Source organism: Sus scrofa, chromosome 15 (genome assembly GCF_000003025.6).
Source record: "Sus scrofa isolate TJ Tabasco breed Duroc chromosome 15, Sscrofa11.1, whole genome shotgun sequence".
NCBI lineage: Eukaryota > Metazoa > Chordata > Mammalia > Artiodactyla > Suidae > Sus > Sus scrofa.
Genome location: NC_010457.5, coordinates 99,938,461 through 99,954,303, shown reverse-complemented (window position 1 = coordinate 99,954,303; position 15,843 = coordinate 99,938,461). Strand labels below are relative to the sequence as shown.

The 15,843-nt window shown below is 37.0% G+C and overlaps 1 protein-coding gene across 1 annotated transcript in view; it reads left to right on the top strand.

Annotated features, from left to right (window-relative positions):
• The window catches only part of DNAH7 (dynein axonemal heavy chain 7), a 265,071-nt gene that overhangs the window by 33,045 nt on the left and 216,183 nt on the right, over window positions 1-15,843 (top strand). The window contains 5 exon segments of the mRNA XM_021075816.1: window positions 3,424-3,511; window positions 4,933-5,113; window positions 6,827-6,902; window positions 8,153-8,278; window positions 13,727-13,846. Of these exon segments, the coding sequence (XP_020931475.1) occupies window positions 3,424-3,511; window positions 4,933-5,113; window positions 6,827-6,902; window positions 8,153-8,278; window positions 13,727-13,846 (591 nt within the window).

Below are 15,843 nucleotides of genomic sequence, written 5' to 3'. Positions count from 1 at the left end.
TTTTTTTTTTTTGGTCTTTTTGCCTTTTCTTGAGCCGCTTCCGCAGCATATGGAGGTTCCCAGGCTAGGGGTCGAATTGGAGCCATAGCCGCCGGCCTACGCCATAGACACAGCAACGCGGAAGCGGAGCCGCGCCTGCAACCTACACCACAACTCACAGCAATGCCAGATCTTTAACCCACTGAGCAAGGCCAGGGATCGAACCCACAACCTCATGGTTCCTAGTCGGATTTGTTAACCACTGCGCCACAACGGGAACTCCTAAATTGTTACTTTAGCAATGTTAAAGAAAATTTGCATCCCTCCCATTTAGTCATTATGTATAATCCTTTCTATATGTTGCTGGATTTGTTACTTTTAAGGATCTTCAAGTCCATATTACTGAATGATGTGGGTCTGTACTTTTCTAATTTTTTATTAGAGTATAGTTGATTTACAATGTTGTGCCAATTTCTGCTGTACAGCAGAATGACTCAGTCATACATATATATACATTTTTTCTCTTCTATTATTAGCTAAGTATAGTTGATTTACAGTGTTTCATCAAGCTCTGTTGTACAACGAAGTGGCCCAATCACATGAATTTCCTTGTGCTGTACAGTAGGATCCCATTACCCATCCATTCCAGATTCTCTCTTTTTTTTTTTTTTTTTTTTTTGTCTTTTTGCTATTTCTTTGGGCCACTCCCGTGGCATGTGGAGGTTCCCAGGCTAGGGGTAGAACCAGAGCTGTAGCCACTGGCCTGCGCCAGAGCCACAGCAACGCGGGATCCGAGCCGCGTCTGCAACCTACACCACAGCTCAGGGCAATGCCGGATCGTCAACCCACTGAGCAAGGGCAGGGACCGAACCCGCAACGTCATGGTTCCTAGTCAGATTCGTTAACCACTGTGCCACTACGGGAACTCCCAGATTATTTTTCTTTTGTAAACTTCCACCATAGTTTATCCCAAGAGACTGGATATAATTCCCTGTACTAATCCTGGGATGTCTTTGGCTGGCTTTAGTATCGGGGCACTACTGGCCTCATAAAATGAGTTGGGAAGTGTTTCTCCCTCCTCTGTTTTCTGAAAGAATTTGTGTAGAATTGGTAGTATTTCTTCCTTGTGTTTGATAGAATTTATTAGTGAGGCCATCTGGACCTGAGCTTTTCTTTGTGGAAAGATTATTACTTACTCAATTAGTTTACTTGATAAAGCTTTATTCATAGTTTCTATTTCTTCTTGAGTTATGTTTGGCACTTTTTTTGTCTTTCGAGAAAGTATTCTTTTCATTGAAGTTGTCTAACTTGCTGGCATTAAGTCATTCAGAGAACTTCCTTGCTTTCAGCCTTCCTACTCCTTTCCTCCCTTGGTACCTGCTGACTGTGAGATCGCAGATACATACAGGTCTTCTGGGAAGATTGGTTTACTTCTTGCATGAGTTATGGGCTGTGGTGTTTTCAGCTGTTTCAGCTTCCCTGTCATTTTTTCATGTTCCAAAAATTTGTTGAAATATCTCCTCAGCTGATGACCCACTAGTTGATTCACAATCATGGGTTAAAATCACTTAATTACTATTTTCACAGGGAAGCTTGAAAAAAAGGGATGTTTATGTTACCACCTTGAACCAAAAATCTGTAATGATTTAATAGAGAACAATATCAATATGATTCTTCCATTTTTGAAAGACAAAGTACATCATATTTTCCCTTGAACTAGGTAAGGTGTCTCCAGCGTTGATTGTTTTGTATCTGCATGGAATGTTGTTTGTTTGAAAAAGCACGGCAGTTTGGAAGCACATATGGATAGACAAATCCTTGTTTTAGTATTAATTAAGGACATGATAAAGTCATTTAATCTTTCTGACATTGTTGCTTCATCTGTGCAATAGGGATAATTATGTCGTTGTCTCATAACAATAAGTGTGAGAATTAGAGATAACATATGTGAAACTATCTAGAGTCTGACCGAGTGATTGATAAAAATCTTCTGTTATTGTTCCCAATGAAGAACATCTTTGCCTGTGGCCACAAAATGGTCATCGTAGAGTTTTAGAGCTGAAAGGATCTTCATTCTGGCTGCAAGAACTTCTGCAGCCTCTCTGACGGGCCCCGACATCTTCCTCCTCACCTACCCTGACCTTGCTGCTTCCTTCTAGGCCCGAGTTATTCACACAGAGGATGAAGTTTGAGTCTCAGGGTTTTGCCAGGTAGATTAAATAAGCATTTCTGCCATTAAAAAAAATTAACGAGAACCCAGTTATTAGGATCATATACTTTTACAGTGGCTGAATCTGAACCCAGACATCCTGATTCCTGAGGTATGTTCCTGTCATTTGTACCTTTCTACTGTGCAATCACCAAAATAGGGAGATAGGTTTTGTAGTTAACCCTTCTCTTTCCAATCACAGAAAATCTTGAACATCTCCCACCACTCCCTTCATACTCTTATTCCCTCACTTGATAAATGTTTCCTGAGTACCTACTAGGTACTTACATAAACTGAAACATGGCCTTAACTGTTTTCTCTGGTCCAAAGAGTAAGTGCGAAGTTCACAAAATATTGGATGCCTGGATTTGCAAAAGACGAAATAATTCAGAAGTTCCATTCTGAGGTACCTACTTCATATTCTCTCTCATACAGATGTTCCATAACCCTCCAGTTCCCACTCACTGGACAGTTAGTGGGAAGAAGTATTTTATTACACAGCATCACTCACTTGTATCTATCCCAGATGAAGTTGTGTCTAGAGCACTAGACCTTCACTGATAAAGAGGTTAAAACTATCTCAGAACAACTGGATTTTTCTGAAGATGTGATCTATGACTTTCTACACATTGCAGCCCAAGAGAAAGTCACATAACGTGGCTCATGTCTGGTAGAGGTTTTGAATTGAATTATAGCTATAAATAAAATAGTATTATATGAACAGATAGCCAGTAATAAATACATGGGTGCCTACGAGCTTCTATGTCACTTGTTGCTAATGTTTAACATGTGTCTCTAGAAGTCCAAGAAGTGGTCTTTTGAAGAATGTATCTGTATCTTTGGCAAAACTACATTTAAAGGCTTTCTCATCGCTGCTCTTTTAAACCTCATATTTATAAATAACCATACATGCGTTACAAATAATTCAAGAATATTCTTATAAGATCCAAGAAAAAAAGAAAGCTTGATTTCAGAGCAGTGAAGAAGATTGAATAAAGCCCATCAAAAAGGATGTGCCCTTTGAATTAAATCCTTCAAATCACTTCTGTGAATAAAGAGGAAGTATTCTGGGAGGAATAAGTTAACAAATAAATTTGTTTACTATTGTTTAAATGTTTAACAATGCATTTTTCCTTAGGATTTTATGGAAGACAATCTGATATTTTTATATCCATTGATTTATGTTCTAACTGCCCTTTATACATATTTGAATAGTGTGTTTATCATTTTTTTAGGCAACAAGATGCTGTCTTAGACTCAGCTACTTCTGATGAAAGCACACTTCCAAAAATGACCTCTTCTGTGATAGAGAAGGACGTCTTGGTAATGAGCAATTTCTTTTGTCAGTATAATGCAAAGTAAAGGAAGCACTTGAAGATGCTTTTATACTTTTGAGATTATTCTGTGCTCCTTCCTTAGGGAACTGTGTGGTTGTAGCAGCAAATATGAAGTTGTATAAAATTGCTCTATTGGATTAATGGAGGAAATCATTCTCCCTCTTGTCACCTAAGACCACAGTCAGAAAATGCTCACTCTACCTGTACCTATGTTAAAGCTAGCCAGAGTCATGTGTAGCTCTTACATGTCTTTGTTGTTTTAGGAGAAATTGTCTTAATTTTATAATATATACCTTACAAAATATATTAACTTAAGAAAAAGTAATTCTTCAAATATTTCAAATATAGAATTTTTTTATGTATGTGTGTATGTATTGCTTTTAGGGCTGCACCTATGTCATATGGAAGTTCTCGGGCAAGGTGTCTAATTGGAGCTGCAGCTTCTGGCCTTCACTACAGCCACAGCAATGCAGGATCTGAACCATGTCTGAGACCTACAACATAGCTCACGGCAACGCCATATCCTTAACCCACTGAATGAGGCCAGGGACCAAACCTGCATCCTCATGGATACTAGTTGGGTTTGTAACCGGCTGAGCCATAATAGGAACTCCCCAAATATATATTTTTAAAAAAATAAATAGCAAGGACTTTAGCATTGCTAATTTGAAAGCATTTTTTAATTTTAATTTTTTGTTTTTTGGCTCTCCCAGTATATATAAGTTCCCAGGCTAGGGACTGAATCCAAGCCATAGCTTTGATCTATGCTGCACCTGTGGCAACACCAGATCCTTAATCTGCTGTGCCATAGCAGGAACTCCAATTTGAAAGTATTTTAATGTTTAAATTTTTTTCTAATAAATGACATGTTAACACTTGTGAAAATACTGTGAAGTTAAATGTCCATTGTTAGAGAAGTACTATCATGTCTTAAATTTTTTGTGCACATATCTAACAACATCTACAAATTATGGTATGGAATATTAATAGGCCAGTTGGAAATTTCCTAAATCTTGTTGTATAATATTTCTGAGATTACTGTATAGGGATACTGATTCAGTTATAGCTTTTAAAATCTGCTTATAATTGCAAAGGACAAAAACTAACATACCAGATTTTCACACCTTTATAGAACACAAAATTCTACTTCCACATGGGTTCTATTTAGTGCATCATATATTTGATAATGTAACTTTATGTTTTAGAGTGGATTTATAAATTAAGAGCTTTAATTTTCATGAAAGTTTTTAAATTTTTGGAGCTCTCCAGTAATGCCAACATGAATTGAACAAAATAAATTTATATGATTTGTAAATACTTTGTTATTTTAATTTTGCTCAGTAGTTTTATTTTTGGTAAATGCTTACATACTAAACCCATCTCTGTTTCTCCATCTCCTTTGTGTAGAGATATTACTATTATATCCATCATGGAATTGATACGGACCACGTAGCCCCAATGGAAGATTCTTGGCTGGAGCATGTATTGAATTTAGTCCCTCAACATCTGAAAGTCCTCACTAACAGCATACTTGTATTATCTGATGAAATGAGAGAAGATTATCTTCTCAGTGTAAAAAAATCCATAGGTAAATCAGTATTTCTCTTTGCTTTCTTATTTGAATGTGTCTTTCTAAAGATAAATTTTTAAAAATTTAAAGTTAACACCTATACTTGAAATTATTTATTGTATGAGTTATGCTGTTTCTCGTGTTACTGTTATTGCTTAACATCTCAGGCAAATTTCATTAATAAAGTATAGCAAACAGTTTTAAAAGCAGTCTTTATTTTTAGGGATATATCTCCTCAACAGACCTAACTGAAGAAAATTAGAGAATATTAATTAGAGAATGTTAATATTACTGATATCATGAACTAGAATGTAATTATTTACAGAATCATTGCTATGGACCAAGGGTTGGCAAACTACGGCTCGCAGGCCCAACCTGGCCCACTGCCCATTGTTGTTAATAAAGTTTTATTGGAACACAGCCTATACATTCATTTACATATTGTCTATAGCTGCTTTTGAGCTGTAAGAGATTGTTGAGTAGTTGTGATAGAGATTTTGTGGCTCACAAAGTTGAAAATACTTGCAATCTTGCCCTTTACATAAAACTTTGCTGACTTGTGTATAGACCAATAGACTCTAAGACTGACTAATCATCAGAATAATTTTAAAAATACTCATTTCTGGACCTATCTGAATTAAAATCTCTTGAGGCAGGTCTTCTAAATCTATGCTTTTAAAAAAGTTCTCCAATTGGTTGTGATAGTAAGCCTGGTATAATTGATGCTATATTCAAAGTTGGAGAAATCATAGTGCTTTGGAGTTTTCTGGGTACCCTTCGAGGAGGAGGGCATTCATTCCATTTTAGACTCCTATTGAGTGTCTTAGTAACTTAAAGAACCAATTCCTTGCTCCCAAAGAGTTCATGGTGTAAAGAGGGCATGGACAAATCAGTAAATTATACAGCAGAGTAGCAAGTGCAATGAGAAGAGAAAGAGAGAATATGTTCTAAGGGAAAAGAAGTCATGCTTGACTTCTTAGGGCAGGACCCAGGAGCACCTGAACTGACTTGTAAAGGATGAACATGTACTAGGGAACATGCATGGCCTAGAAAATGGCGTGAATGATGGCAGACATGCATGAAAGGCTCTTCCAGGTTTGCAAGCTGTTCTGATGGCTAAAGTGGAGGGTGCATTTGAGGAAGGGGACAGAACATTAAGGGTCTTATTTGCCTTAAGCGTGTGAAGGTAAGGGAGAGCCACTGACGGATTTTAAGCAGAGAGGTAATAATGTATTTGCATTTTAGAAAGATCATATTCAAAGAAAGGCAAGAAAATTAACTGAATTAAAGACCACAGAAACAAAAGTAGCTCACTTGACTGACTTCATAACAAGATTGTTTTACACTCTTAAGTAATTTAAGAGAACAAGAAAGCAATGTGTATCTTTCCTTAGTGAAGGGGAAAAATCTGCTAGTCTGTGCTGCTGACCTTCAGTTCAACAAGAACTACTTTTGGTGGAACAGCTATAAAGGAAGATTAATCTCAAAAGCAATTATTTTCAAATGAAAGAATAAGGACATTGTTAAGAAAGGGTACATATATTGTCAAAGACACAGACGACTAGAGACTTTCTCATCAAATTTTTAACATTTTCTTGTGTTCATAAATGCACAATGTGCTCATGTTGCTAAAAGTCTTAAACACTTTTAAAGGAATTAATTTTGCAATTACTTGGGAACAAACTGTTATTACTGTGAGGTTACTTATCAGAACTTTTCAATTTTTTTTAGTTGATTTTGTTTTAAAAGATCCTAGAGAAAAAGAAGATGATAAAAAAGATGAGGAACTTCCACCCCATCGTGTTGAGTAAGCAATCAAGTTTCTCCAAGAATAATGATTTTTTTGACCAGTTCTGTGTATGTGTATATATTTATACACTGGTTATATTTTCTCATATATGTGTTTATAATTTGTGTACTTAGTATGAACAATTAGTTGTATAGTCATCATCTAACACACATTTATTTATGTATTTAAGCCCCAACATGTTAATGTTTACAAATTGCAAGGTAGGTGGGAAGGCAAACAGACACGCTGACAGATGGACCCCTAGGTGGTTAAGACATGAGGTACTCAGTCAAAGAACTTGATGCAGATCTTCGTATCACCACAGCTCCAAGCACAGGCTTCAGATATGACAGGGACTTGAAAGCTTGACGGCAATTTGAATACCCCCAAACACACTGGGAACATTGCAGAAAATATGCCCATGTAGAATATTTTTCACTTTATTACATGGATTAAAATATAGGACACGTAATGAGAAAATCTACTTGCTATACATTTTCCCTAGAATAATTAACCTTTAGGAATAAATCTCTTAAAATTGTTTGAAGAATGGAATTTATATTTATATGATTAAGTAACCACCTTCCTTTTACTTTGTTCCTTTTGTTAAGTATAAAGGTAGTTTGGCCCCAAAAAAAAGCTGAATTAAACTTACTATGCATTAAAACAAGACTAAGTGTTTAAAATCAATGAGAGTTAAAAAATTATAAGCATAATGTGTAAATGTTTAAATATACAGTGAAAGATAAAGATGACACATCCTTAGCATAGAAAAGATGATTATTCAAGTCAGAGGAGTTACAGAATAAATAAGAATGTTAGTGTTTGTGATTTTCTAAGTGACATTTCCACATTCAGAGGGGAAGTTTAAGATTTCCAGGTTGGACTATGTTCTTACAATGTTTTAAAAATAATAGGGACATAAAACTTTTAAATGTTTCCTTTAAAAAAATCTTTCAAGATGTATATGAAACACAGTTGGCTACTGTTTCTATTTGATCATTATTAGTTATTTGTGGATTCAATCAGATCAAGTATTTAGAGAAAAAAAAGCCTTACATGATAAAAATTTAAATCTCATTTTATATGTGTTAGAAATTATATGAATATGATTTTTATGTATTTTAAAATATAATTGCATGTTTTGTTATCATGAGGGTAATTTTTATTAAAATTAAACCATTATTACTCAAAAAGGTATTTTGATTATAAAAAAATACTTTTTGATTTTTAAAGATGATAACTGAATATTTACTCCTTGCTTTCAGAATGAAAATTCTTCCAAAACCTTGGAGAAAATCTTTTTTAGCTGCAAGCAGTTATATTAGGGATCACTTGAATGCAATGAACCCTACAATGTTGGCTGTGCTAGATTTGTGGCACAGTACTTTTAAGTAAGTATTTCTGGCCTTACTGAGGTGTTTTTGTTTTTTGTTTGTTTCTGTAAGAGTGATGAAAGTTATTACAGCTGAATTATTTCTTTTACTATTTTAACTACACATTTTTAAAATAGTTACACATTTAACCTAAGTATTTAAACATGATTTTAAGTAGAAGTATATAGAGTGAAAAAATGAGGGTGGGCACTCTCTCTAGTCCAATCCCCACCCCTACCACCACCAGATTACCATGAATACTTGAAGGGGTGATCACAGTTAAGGGGCTGAGGTGCTCTGCCTTGTTTTAAACCCCACAGAACATTAGCTACTACAATTATCTGCATTGTTTAGAAACCTAGGGAAATGGTGCCCATGTGAATGGCATGAGGGGAAGTGTCTAGGTGTCAGTGGGGGTGGGGGGTGGGTCATGCATCACCTTGTTGGTGTTGTCAAGGTGTGAACAGTGCAGAGCTGGATGTGAACACTGGTGGGCGCTGTGGAGCTAAATACCTGGGCCCTGGGGCTGAGGACAGTTTGCCTCCCAATTTAGAAGCTCCAGCTTCATATTCCCTCCCTTGTGCCACCCCTTCCGAAACACTGAGGGGCAGCCTAGCAATGAGTACATGTGGCCATAGGTGTTTACAAAATATCCAGTAGTATATGAATTTACATTATTTTTCTTAAAGAAGGCCTCTCACCAGGCCCCTCAAAATCTGGATGGGCCCTTGTCTCATGATAGAGGAGATGATACCAGGGTCTCCAACGTGGTCTGTAAGTCTTTTCTCATTCCCCCCGCCCCCCGGCCAGCTGCAGCCCTGGTTTACGTGCAACCTGCTCTCCATCCAGGGTCTGCTAGTTCTTGACTGCTGGTATTGTCCTAAAAACACAATAATGAGCACGTTTTCTGGCCACCTGCAGGCCAGCACTGGGAAGACTAAGAGCTTTGTGCGTTACACAATAGGAAGTACCCAGGACATACACTAGGGGGCCTCCCATATTGACTTCTCTGAGCTCCTTTCACAGTTGGATCCTTGATGCACAGGAGCACCTAATCCTCATCCTGCTAATCCACCTCCCCCAGGAAGCCAAGGATCGTCAGCTTGACCCAGCTCTGCCACCCTCTGGTCAGAGGCTCTCCAGTCCCACCTGTGAGATGAATGTGGGTTTGCACTGTCGAAAGATCCCCCCTCACATCATCCCTCTCTCCCTTTTTGTTATTGCTCAACAAATTTTAATTTAATTTTTTATACAGATATGTATGTAGTTACATATGATTACGCAAATGTGATCATATATACTTTTTAAGTGCAGTTTTTGTTTCGTTTTGGCCTGACTGCTACCAATTGGGCCTTTCTTTTCCTCATACCTGCCTTTCATTCCACTAACCCTGCCAAAGACATGGTAACCATTAGCGGGGTTATCTTCCCACATTTTTTCATGTAGCCAAATATATATGTATGTCCATACACTCGTGTGTATATATGTCATAGATATATATACTGCGGCATTCAGATTATTTACTGCTAGAATTCTTTCAACTTTCCATTTTATCATGTGGATTTCTTTGTCTTCTTGAATTTGTCTTATAGGAATAGAAAGAGGCCATCTCTCGGCCCCAGGCTTTTCTCATTTCTTTTCTTTGGGGTATTGGAGCTCAAATTCCTGTCCCTGACAAGGCCCGTGATCTTATTTTGCATGCAGTGGTGAGGTCATACAGTATAGCATGTCATTTTCAAAAAGGATGTTTACATGTAGTGGTACATTTGATTTCCAAAACATCAGAACACACTGGCCTGGACACTGGAGGCCAGGCATCATTGCCTAGTATTGTCCTTAAAGGGCTAGACTTTGTTGTGCAATGTCAGGAGGCAAGAGACAAGAAAATGAAAGGAGAGAGGGGAAGAAGGAAAAGTAACAAAGCTGAGATGAGAAAATAGTAAACAGTGGATGTGTCCAAAATGAGTGTCTAGGGTTAGGGTTTTGGTTGCAACAGGTGAAGCAAACCTCAGAGCTCCCAGGATAAAGAAATGAGAGAGAAGATTTGCAGTCTGGGGGTAAGAAGAGAGCCCCACCAATTCCCAATGTTGCCTTCACCAGCATAAGTCGTTTTAACTCTCTAGGCGAATATTAAGAGCAGGATGGGCAGTCACCAGCGCTTCCTCTCTGTGTCGAAGCCAGCATGGAACACATGGCTCATCCTTACTCTAGGTTAACAGTCATTCGCCCTGAACCTCAGCAGCTCTTGAAAATATAGGACATTGCTATAGGGATGGAGGATGGATGTGCAGCAAATCATCTCAATGACTCTACAATGCTTGAATGCGGAAACCTAAAGGAGTGCTCTCTAAACAGAAATGTGCAAATTCAGGCCATTCAGTATTTATGCTCACAGAACCCACTTAATGTCAGAGATGGCATTTTAATACAGTCACAATTTGCATAGCATAAAGGTATTTTTACTTGAAAATAGTATATGTAGAACATGTATATACAGTGTATATATGAGTTTGAAATTGTCATGGGATATAAATTACAGTAGTTTACTATAATGGGATTTTGTCTGAGAAAGTAAAACTCAACAGTTGAATATAATGGGAGTATGTATAAGAAAGTAAAAGTAAAACTCATCTTAAAAAATAAAATGGAATTCATGATTTGACCAAGGTGAGCTCAGGAAAATATTACTAGAACACTTTGAATTCACTTCCTGTACAGTACTTAGAGACGATGCAACTTAAATTACTCTTAAACGTATTTAAAGGATACTTAACCTAACTTGTAATAAGAGAAATGGAAATAGATTAAAACTACAACAAGATATTCTATTTCCCATAAGACTCAACAATAATCCAAAATGTTGTTGTCACACATTACTAGTGAAGTTTGGAGAAAGGGGCAACCCTTTTGAGAGGAATCCAGTCCTCTATCAAAACTACAAATTATAAATACTTACATTTGAATCCAAAATCTCACTTCTGGGAAATTAGCCTACATGTAGGGAATTGTAGGGAATGATAGAGATTTAAGGTTCTTTATTGTGCTGTTGAGGAGTATAAGCCTGGAACCTACTAAGTAACCACTGATGGTGGACTGGTTCAATAAGTGATGGCACATTCACAGAGTGGAATATTACACAGCTATAAAATACAAGTGAAAAAAATATCAACGTGCTAGTATGAAAAGGTCTCCGGGATATAATAGTAAGTGCAGAAATCGAGTGCAGAGCACCACCTAGCATGTGCTATTTTGATTGTAAAGAGGACAACTGGCAAGAACAGAACATGTTTCTAAATTCATGGAGCAAGCAAGAAATATGTCTACTTGGAGTGGGATCTGAGGGGCAACTTGGGCCAAGTGAAGAGTAAGATGAGCTTTGAGAGCTGGAGATTCAAGTCAGAGACTGACTTAGTGTTGACTCCAGAGTGTAGGGCCAGGACTATTGAAATCCCTCCTGCATGAAATCGGTGATGGCCCAAGGGTCCATGTGGGTTTCAGGCTGTGATGAGCATCAGCCTGTGAGGAGGTGTGAGGGTGCGAGGGATCCCTGACTTGACAGCACAATCTCCAGAAAGTGCCGTCTGCTGGAAGAGATGTCAAGAACTAGGAAGAGTTCGGAGAGAAACCTGAGGGTCACAGTCTGGGTGATTTGGGGCTGTTATTTGGTTGAGTAATCTTCCTTCTCCTGACTCTTTCTATGGTCTTAAACCAGTCATTAAAACTCTTGTTCTATTGCTTAGATTATTGTAGGAGTTGTCCTGAGATAGTAGGACCAGTGTCTGGTAGTATTTTTCCCATCTGCTTAACAGTTCAGCCTATTGACCAAACAGGGAATGTTATCTGCAAAGATTTCATGGGCAAGTTGTATTGTAAAACTTCTGTAAAGGCCTATCAATCTTAAAACGTGAAAGATGGGTAGCCTGTGCTTACAATTCTGTCTCTAAATCAAACACTGACAAACTGCAGAGAAAGTTTATCTGGTTGCTCAGAGGCAGAGTGAATGATAAGATTCCTGCCCTAGCAACTGCTCTTACTCAGTGCTGCTTCACATGGCATGCACCTGTACCCTGATTTATAGCTACAGCTTTAAAACATAAACTCATGTGGAAAATGTGGACCAAGAAGCATGAAGAGAGCAGATTATGTTTAGTATGTGCCATTATGCTACATTTTAGAGGTATTTTATTTATTTATTTATTTATTTATCTTATGTTTTTTGCTTTTTAAGGGCTGCACCCGTGGCATATGGATGTTCCCAGGCTAGGGGCTGAATTGGAGCTTCAGCTGTTGGCCTACACCACAGCCACAGCAACACAGGTTCTGAGCCACATCTGTGACTTACACCACAGCTCACGGTAACACTGGATCCTTAACTCACTGAGCAAGGCCAGGGATCAAACCTGCATCCTCATGGATGCTAGTCAGATTCATTAACCACTGAGCCACGATGAGAACTCCTAGAAGTATTTTATTTAAAACATTGCTTTAAACTGTTTGATTTTCCAGAATAACGCCAAAGATTCTCCAGCAATGGTTATACCTACTTTGTGACCCAACGTTATCATCAATGTTATGTACTGAATGCACTGTAATCTAAAAGATGGACTTTTGTTCATGAAAGCAACATAAATATGTGAAAGGTGTTTTGTTTACTAAGCAGTATTTTACATTGGTCTTTAGGTAAAAAATAAGATGTTCTTAATAGTGTTTACTATCTTTCAGATGACACAGAAATCATTTAATCATGTGGAAATTAAATAGTAATTCCTCTAATAGAGAAGGGATCTATAGTTAAATTGGGGTGAATTTCACAATGATGCTAACAGGTAATATTCTTTCATTTTAGTTAAGCTGCCAGAGCTTAACTAAAATGAGTAAAGCATGTATATAACTAAGTGTATATATTAACAGAGTAAAGCATTTATATAACAAAGATCATAGTGGTTGTAATCAGAATAGGAGTTGTATTAAAAACTGTTGGCTGAACTAAAAACTGTGTGTTCTGAAAAACTCAAAACCAGACAAGTTCAAAAGATTTTTATACACTGGGTTTTAATTAGATGTGAGAATTCCCCCACCTCACAGTTCCCCAGTATCCAGGGTTGCTCTCTTCTCAGAAAATGTGCAGTTTTTGCTTTAAGAGAAGTGGACCCTGTAAACATTGAGCCATTTTTCTTTTCCTGTTGTAACTGTTTCAGTTTGAAAGCAGAATTCATGCTAAACTATCCATCAAATTTTAGTTATTATATCCTTTTTCTACTGCACAGCACAGTCTCATAATATCATACAGTTTTCCTGTTGAATTTATTATTTTTAAATTTAATTGTCTTATGTTGTACATTTTTATAAAACAAATTTTAATGATAAAACCTAGGAATATCATTTTCAAGAGGGATCACTTAAGAAAATACTCTACACAAAAAATGCCTCTCATACTTAAATCTCCATTATTTTTATCTCTTGCAGAAAATTACGTTTGGTTGATGTAGAAGAATTTCACAATCGCCAGGATGCATTAGAGCTGTCGACTTTTCAGACCATTGTCATGAGACACATGGAAACTGCCAAAGAAACTCTACTTAAAATGTAAAGTTTTGAAATTTCATGTAGGAAAACATAAGTTTAAAAACATCACTGGTGGGCTACTGCAGTCTTACTGCTTTGAGAAAGTCTCATTTTTTTTTTTTTTTTTCTTTTTGGCCACCTTGCGGCATGTGGAGCTCTGGGGCCAGGAGTCAGATCCAAGAAGCAGCTACAGACAAAGCCGCAGGTGCGGCCATGCCAGATCCTAAACCCACTGTGCCAGGCATCGACCCACATCCCAGAGCTTCCAAGATCTGCCAATCCTGCTGTGCCACAGCAGGAGTTCCAAGAAAGTCTCATTTTAACAAGTTTGTAATCATTTCTGATTACAAATCAGAATTAAACATGATTTCGTTAACTGCCTGCTCTGTAATGCCTAGTGTAGTTTGTACAGAAACTAAAATAGTTATAATTGACTGTTCTTTCTCAGTGTCTGGTTTCCACCCTTTGCTCTGAGGGTTGGATAACATGGGGAAATGATTGTCAACTAATCGTTCCCCAGGTATTTTTTTGATATCTACTATTAATACATGCAAGGTACTGTGCCTATTTCATTTTGTTTTGGATGGGGTATGCAGAAGAGTTTAATGATTAGGTGGGGAAAATATGTTCTTTAAGGAGTTTACCATCTTCCTGAGAGGTTAGATCAAATGATAATTAAACATCATCTTGGCCCTCTAAAGTGGGATAGCCACATATATTACTGTACTAATTATACAGTATATTATTGATACTGGTGCCAGAAAATTTTCTCCAAAACAATACAGGAAAGTTGTCTCTGTCCATGAGTCATTAGGTTGTTATAGATGGGACATTAAAATTAGATCAAATTTAAGAAAACAGAGTACATGAATCTCCAGCATGTCTTCATAATTTCCAAAAGGTACTTAGAGATGTATCTTGACAGTTTAAAACTTTAAATCTTTCCTTTATATTTTTCTTCTTTAATATGTTAGAATCAAATTCTTTGCCCAACATAACTTGAAAGAACTTTGGATTTTTATTTAATATTAGTATTTAGTTCACGTAAAAAATAGAGAAGTGCAGAATGAAACTTCGTAATTAATGGCAAAGAAGAAAATGATCTCGTAAGGACAGAATAAAAATAAGTTATCTTGGTCTATAATTTCAAGTTTATGCTCCAAGAATACATTTCCACTACAAATTTTAGTGGACTGGTTGTCAAAGTAAAGAGTAGAGGATAAATCTTTATTGAATAATTTTCTAAGAGATGTAGATTGATTAGCTGTATCTCTTGATGCCTCCTGATTGATTCTAAGAACCCTCTGACCATACTTTAAATAGTGAGCCAGATGTGTTTATCCTGGCTGAAAGGCAGAACATCAGCTCTCTGTAGTGGAGAAACAATTAGTAAATGACTAATTATTACATCTGCACCAGACCCAGAAATCTTAGTCTTCATCCTCTGCTCAGCGACTGCTATGGTTTATCACTACCACCTTCTCTAAGTCTCTATTCTGTGTTCCTATTTCCTTTTTTTACATTCTGTTTTGATCTCTCCCCTTATCTCCCCACCTCCCAAAGAGCCTCTGGAAATCACTAATATAATTCCTGACCTTATGGATTTCCCTACTCTGGACATTTCATCTAAATGGGATGACATAATATGCAATATGTAGATAGCTATTTATGTCTGACTTCTTATACTAAGCATAATGTTTTCAAGGTTTATCCATGTTATAGCATATATCAATACTTTATTCCTTCTCATGGCCAAATAATATTCCATTATAGGATATACCACATTTTGTTTATCCATTCATCAGTGTGGGTTGTTTCTACTTTTTGGCTATTATGAATAATTCTGCTATGAACATTTGTTTTGTATAAACATATGTTTTCAGTTCTTTCGGGTATATACCTAGGAGTGGAATTGCTGGATTTTGTGAAAACTCCGTATTTAACTTTCTGAGGAACTGCCATGATGTTTTCCTAAGAGATTGTAAGATTTTACATTCCTACCAATAATGTATGAGGGT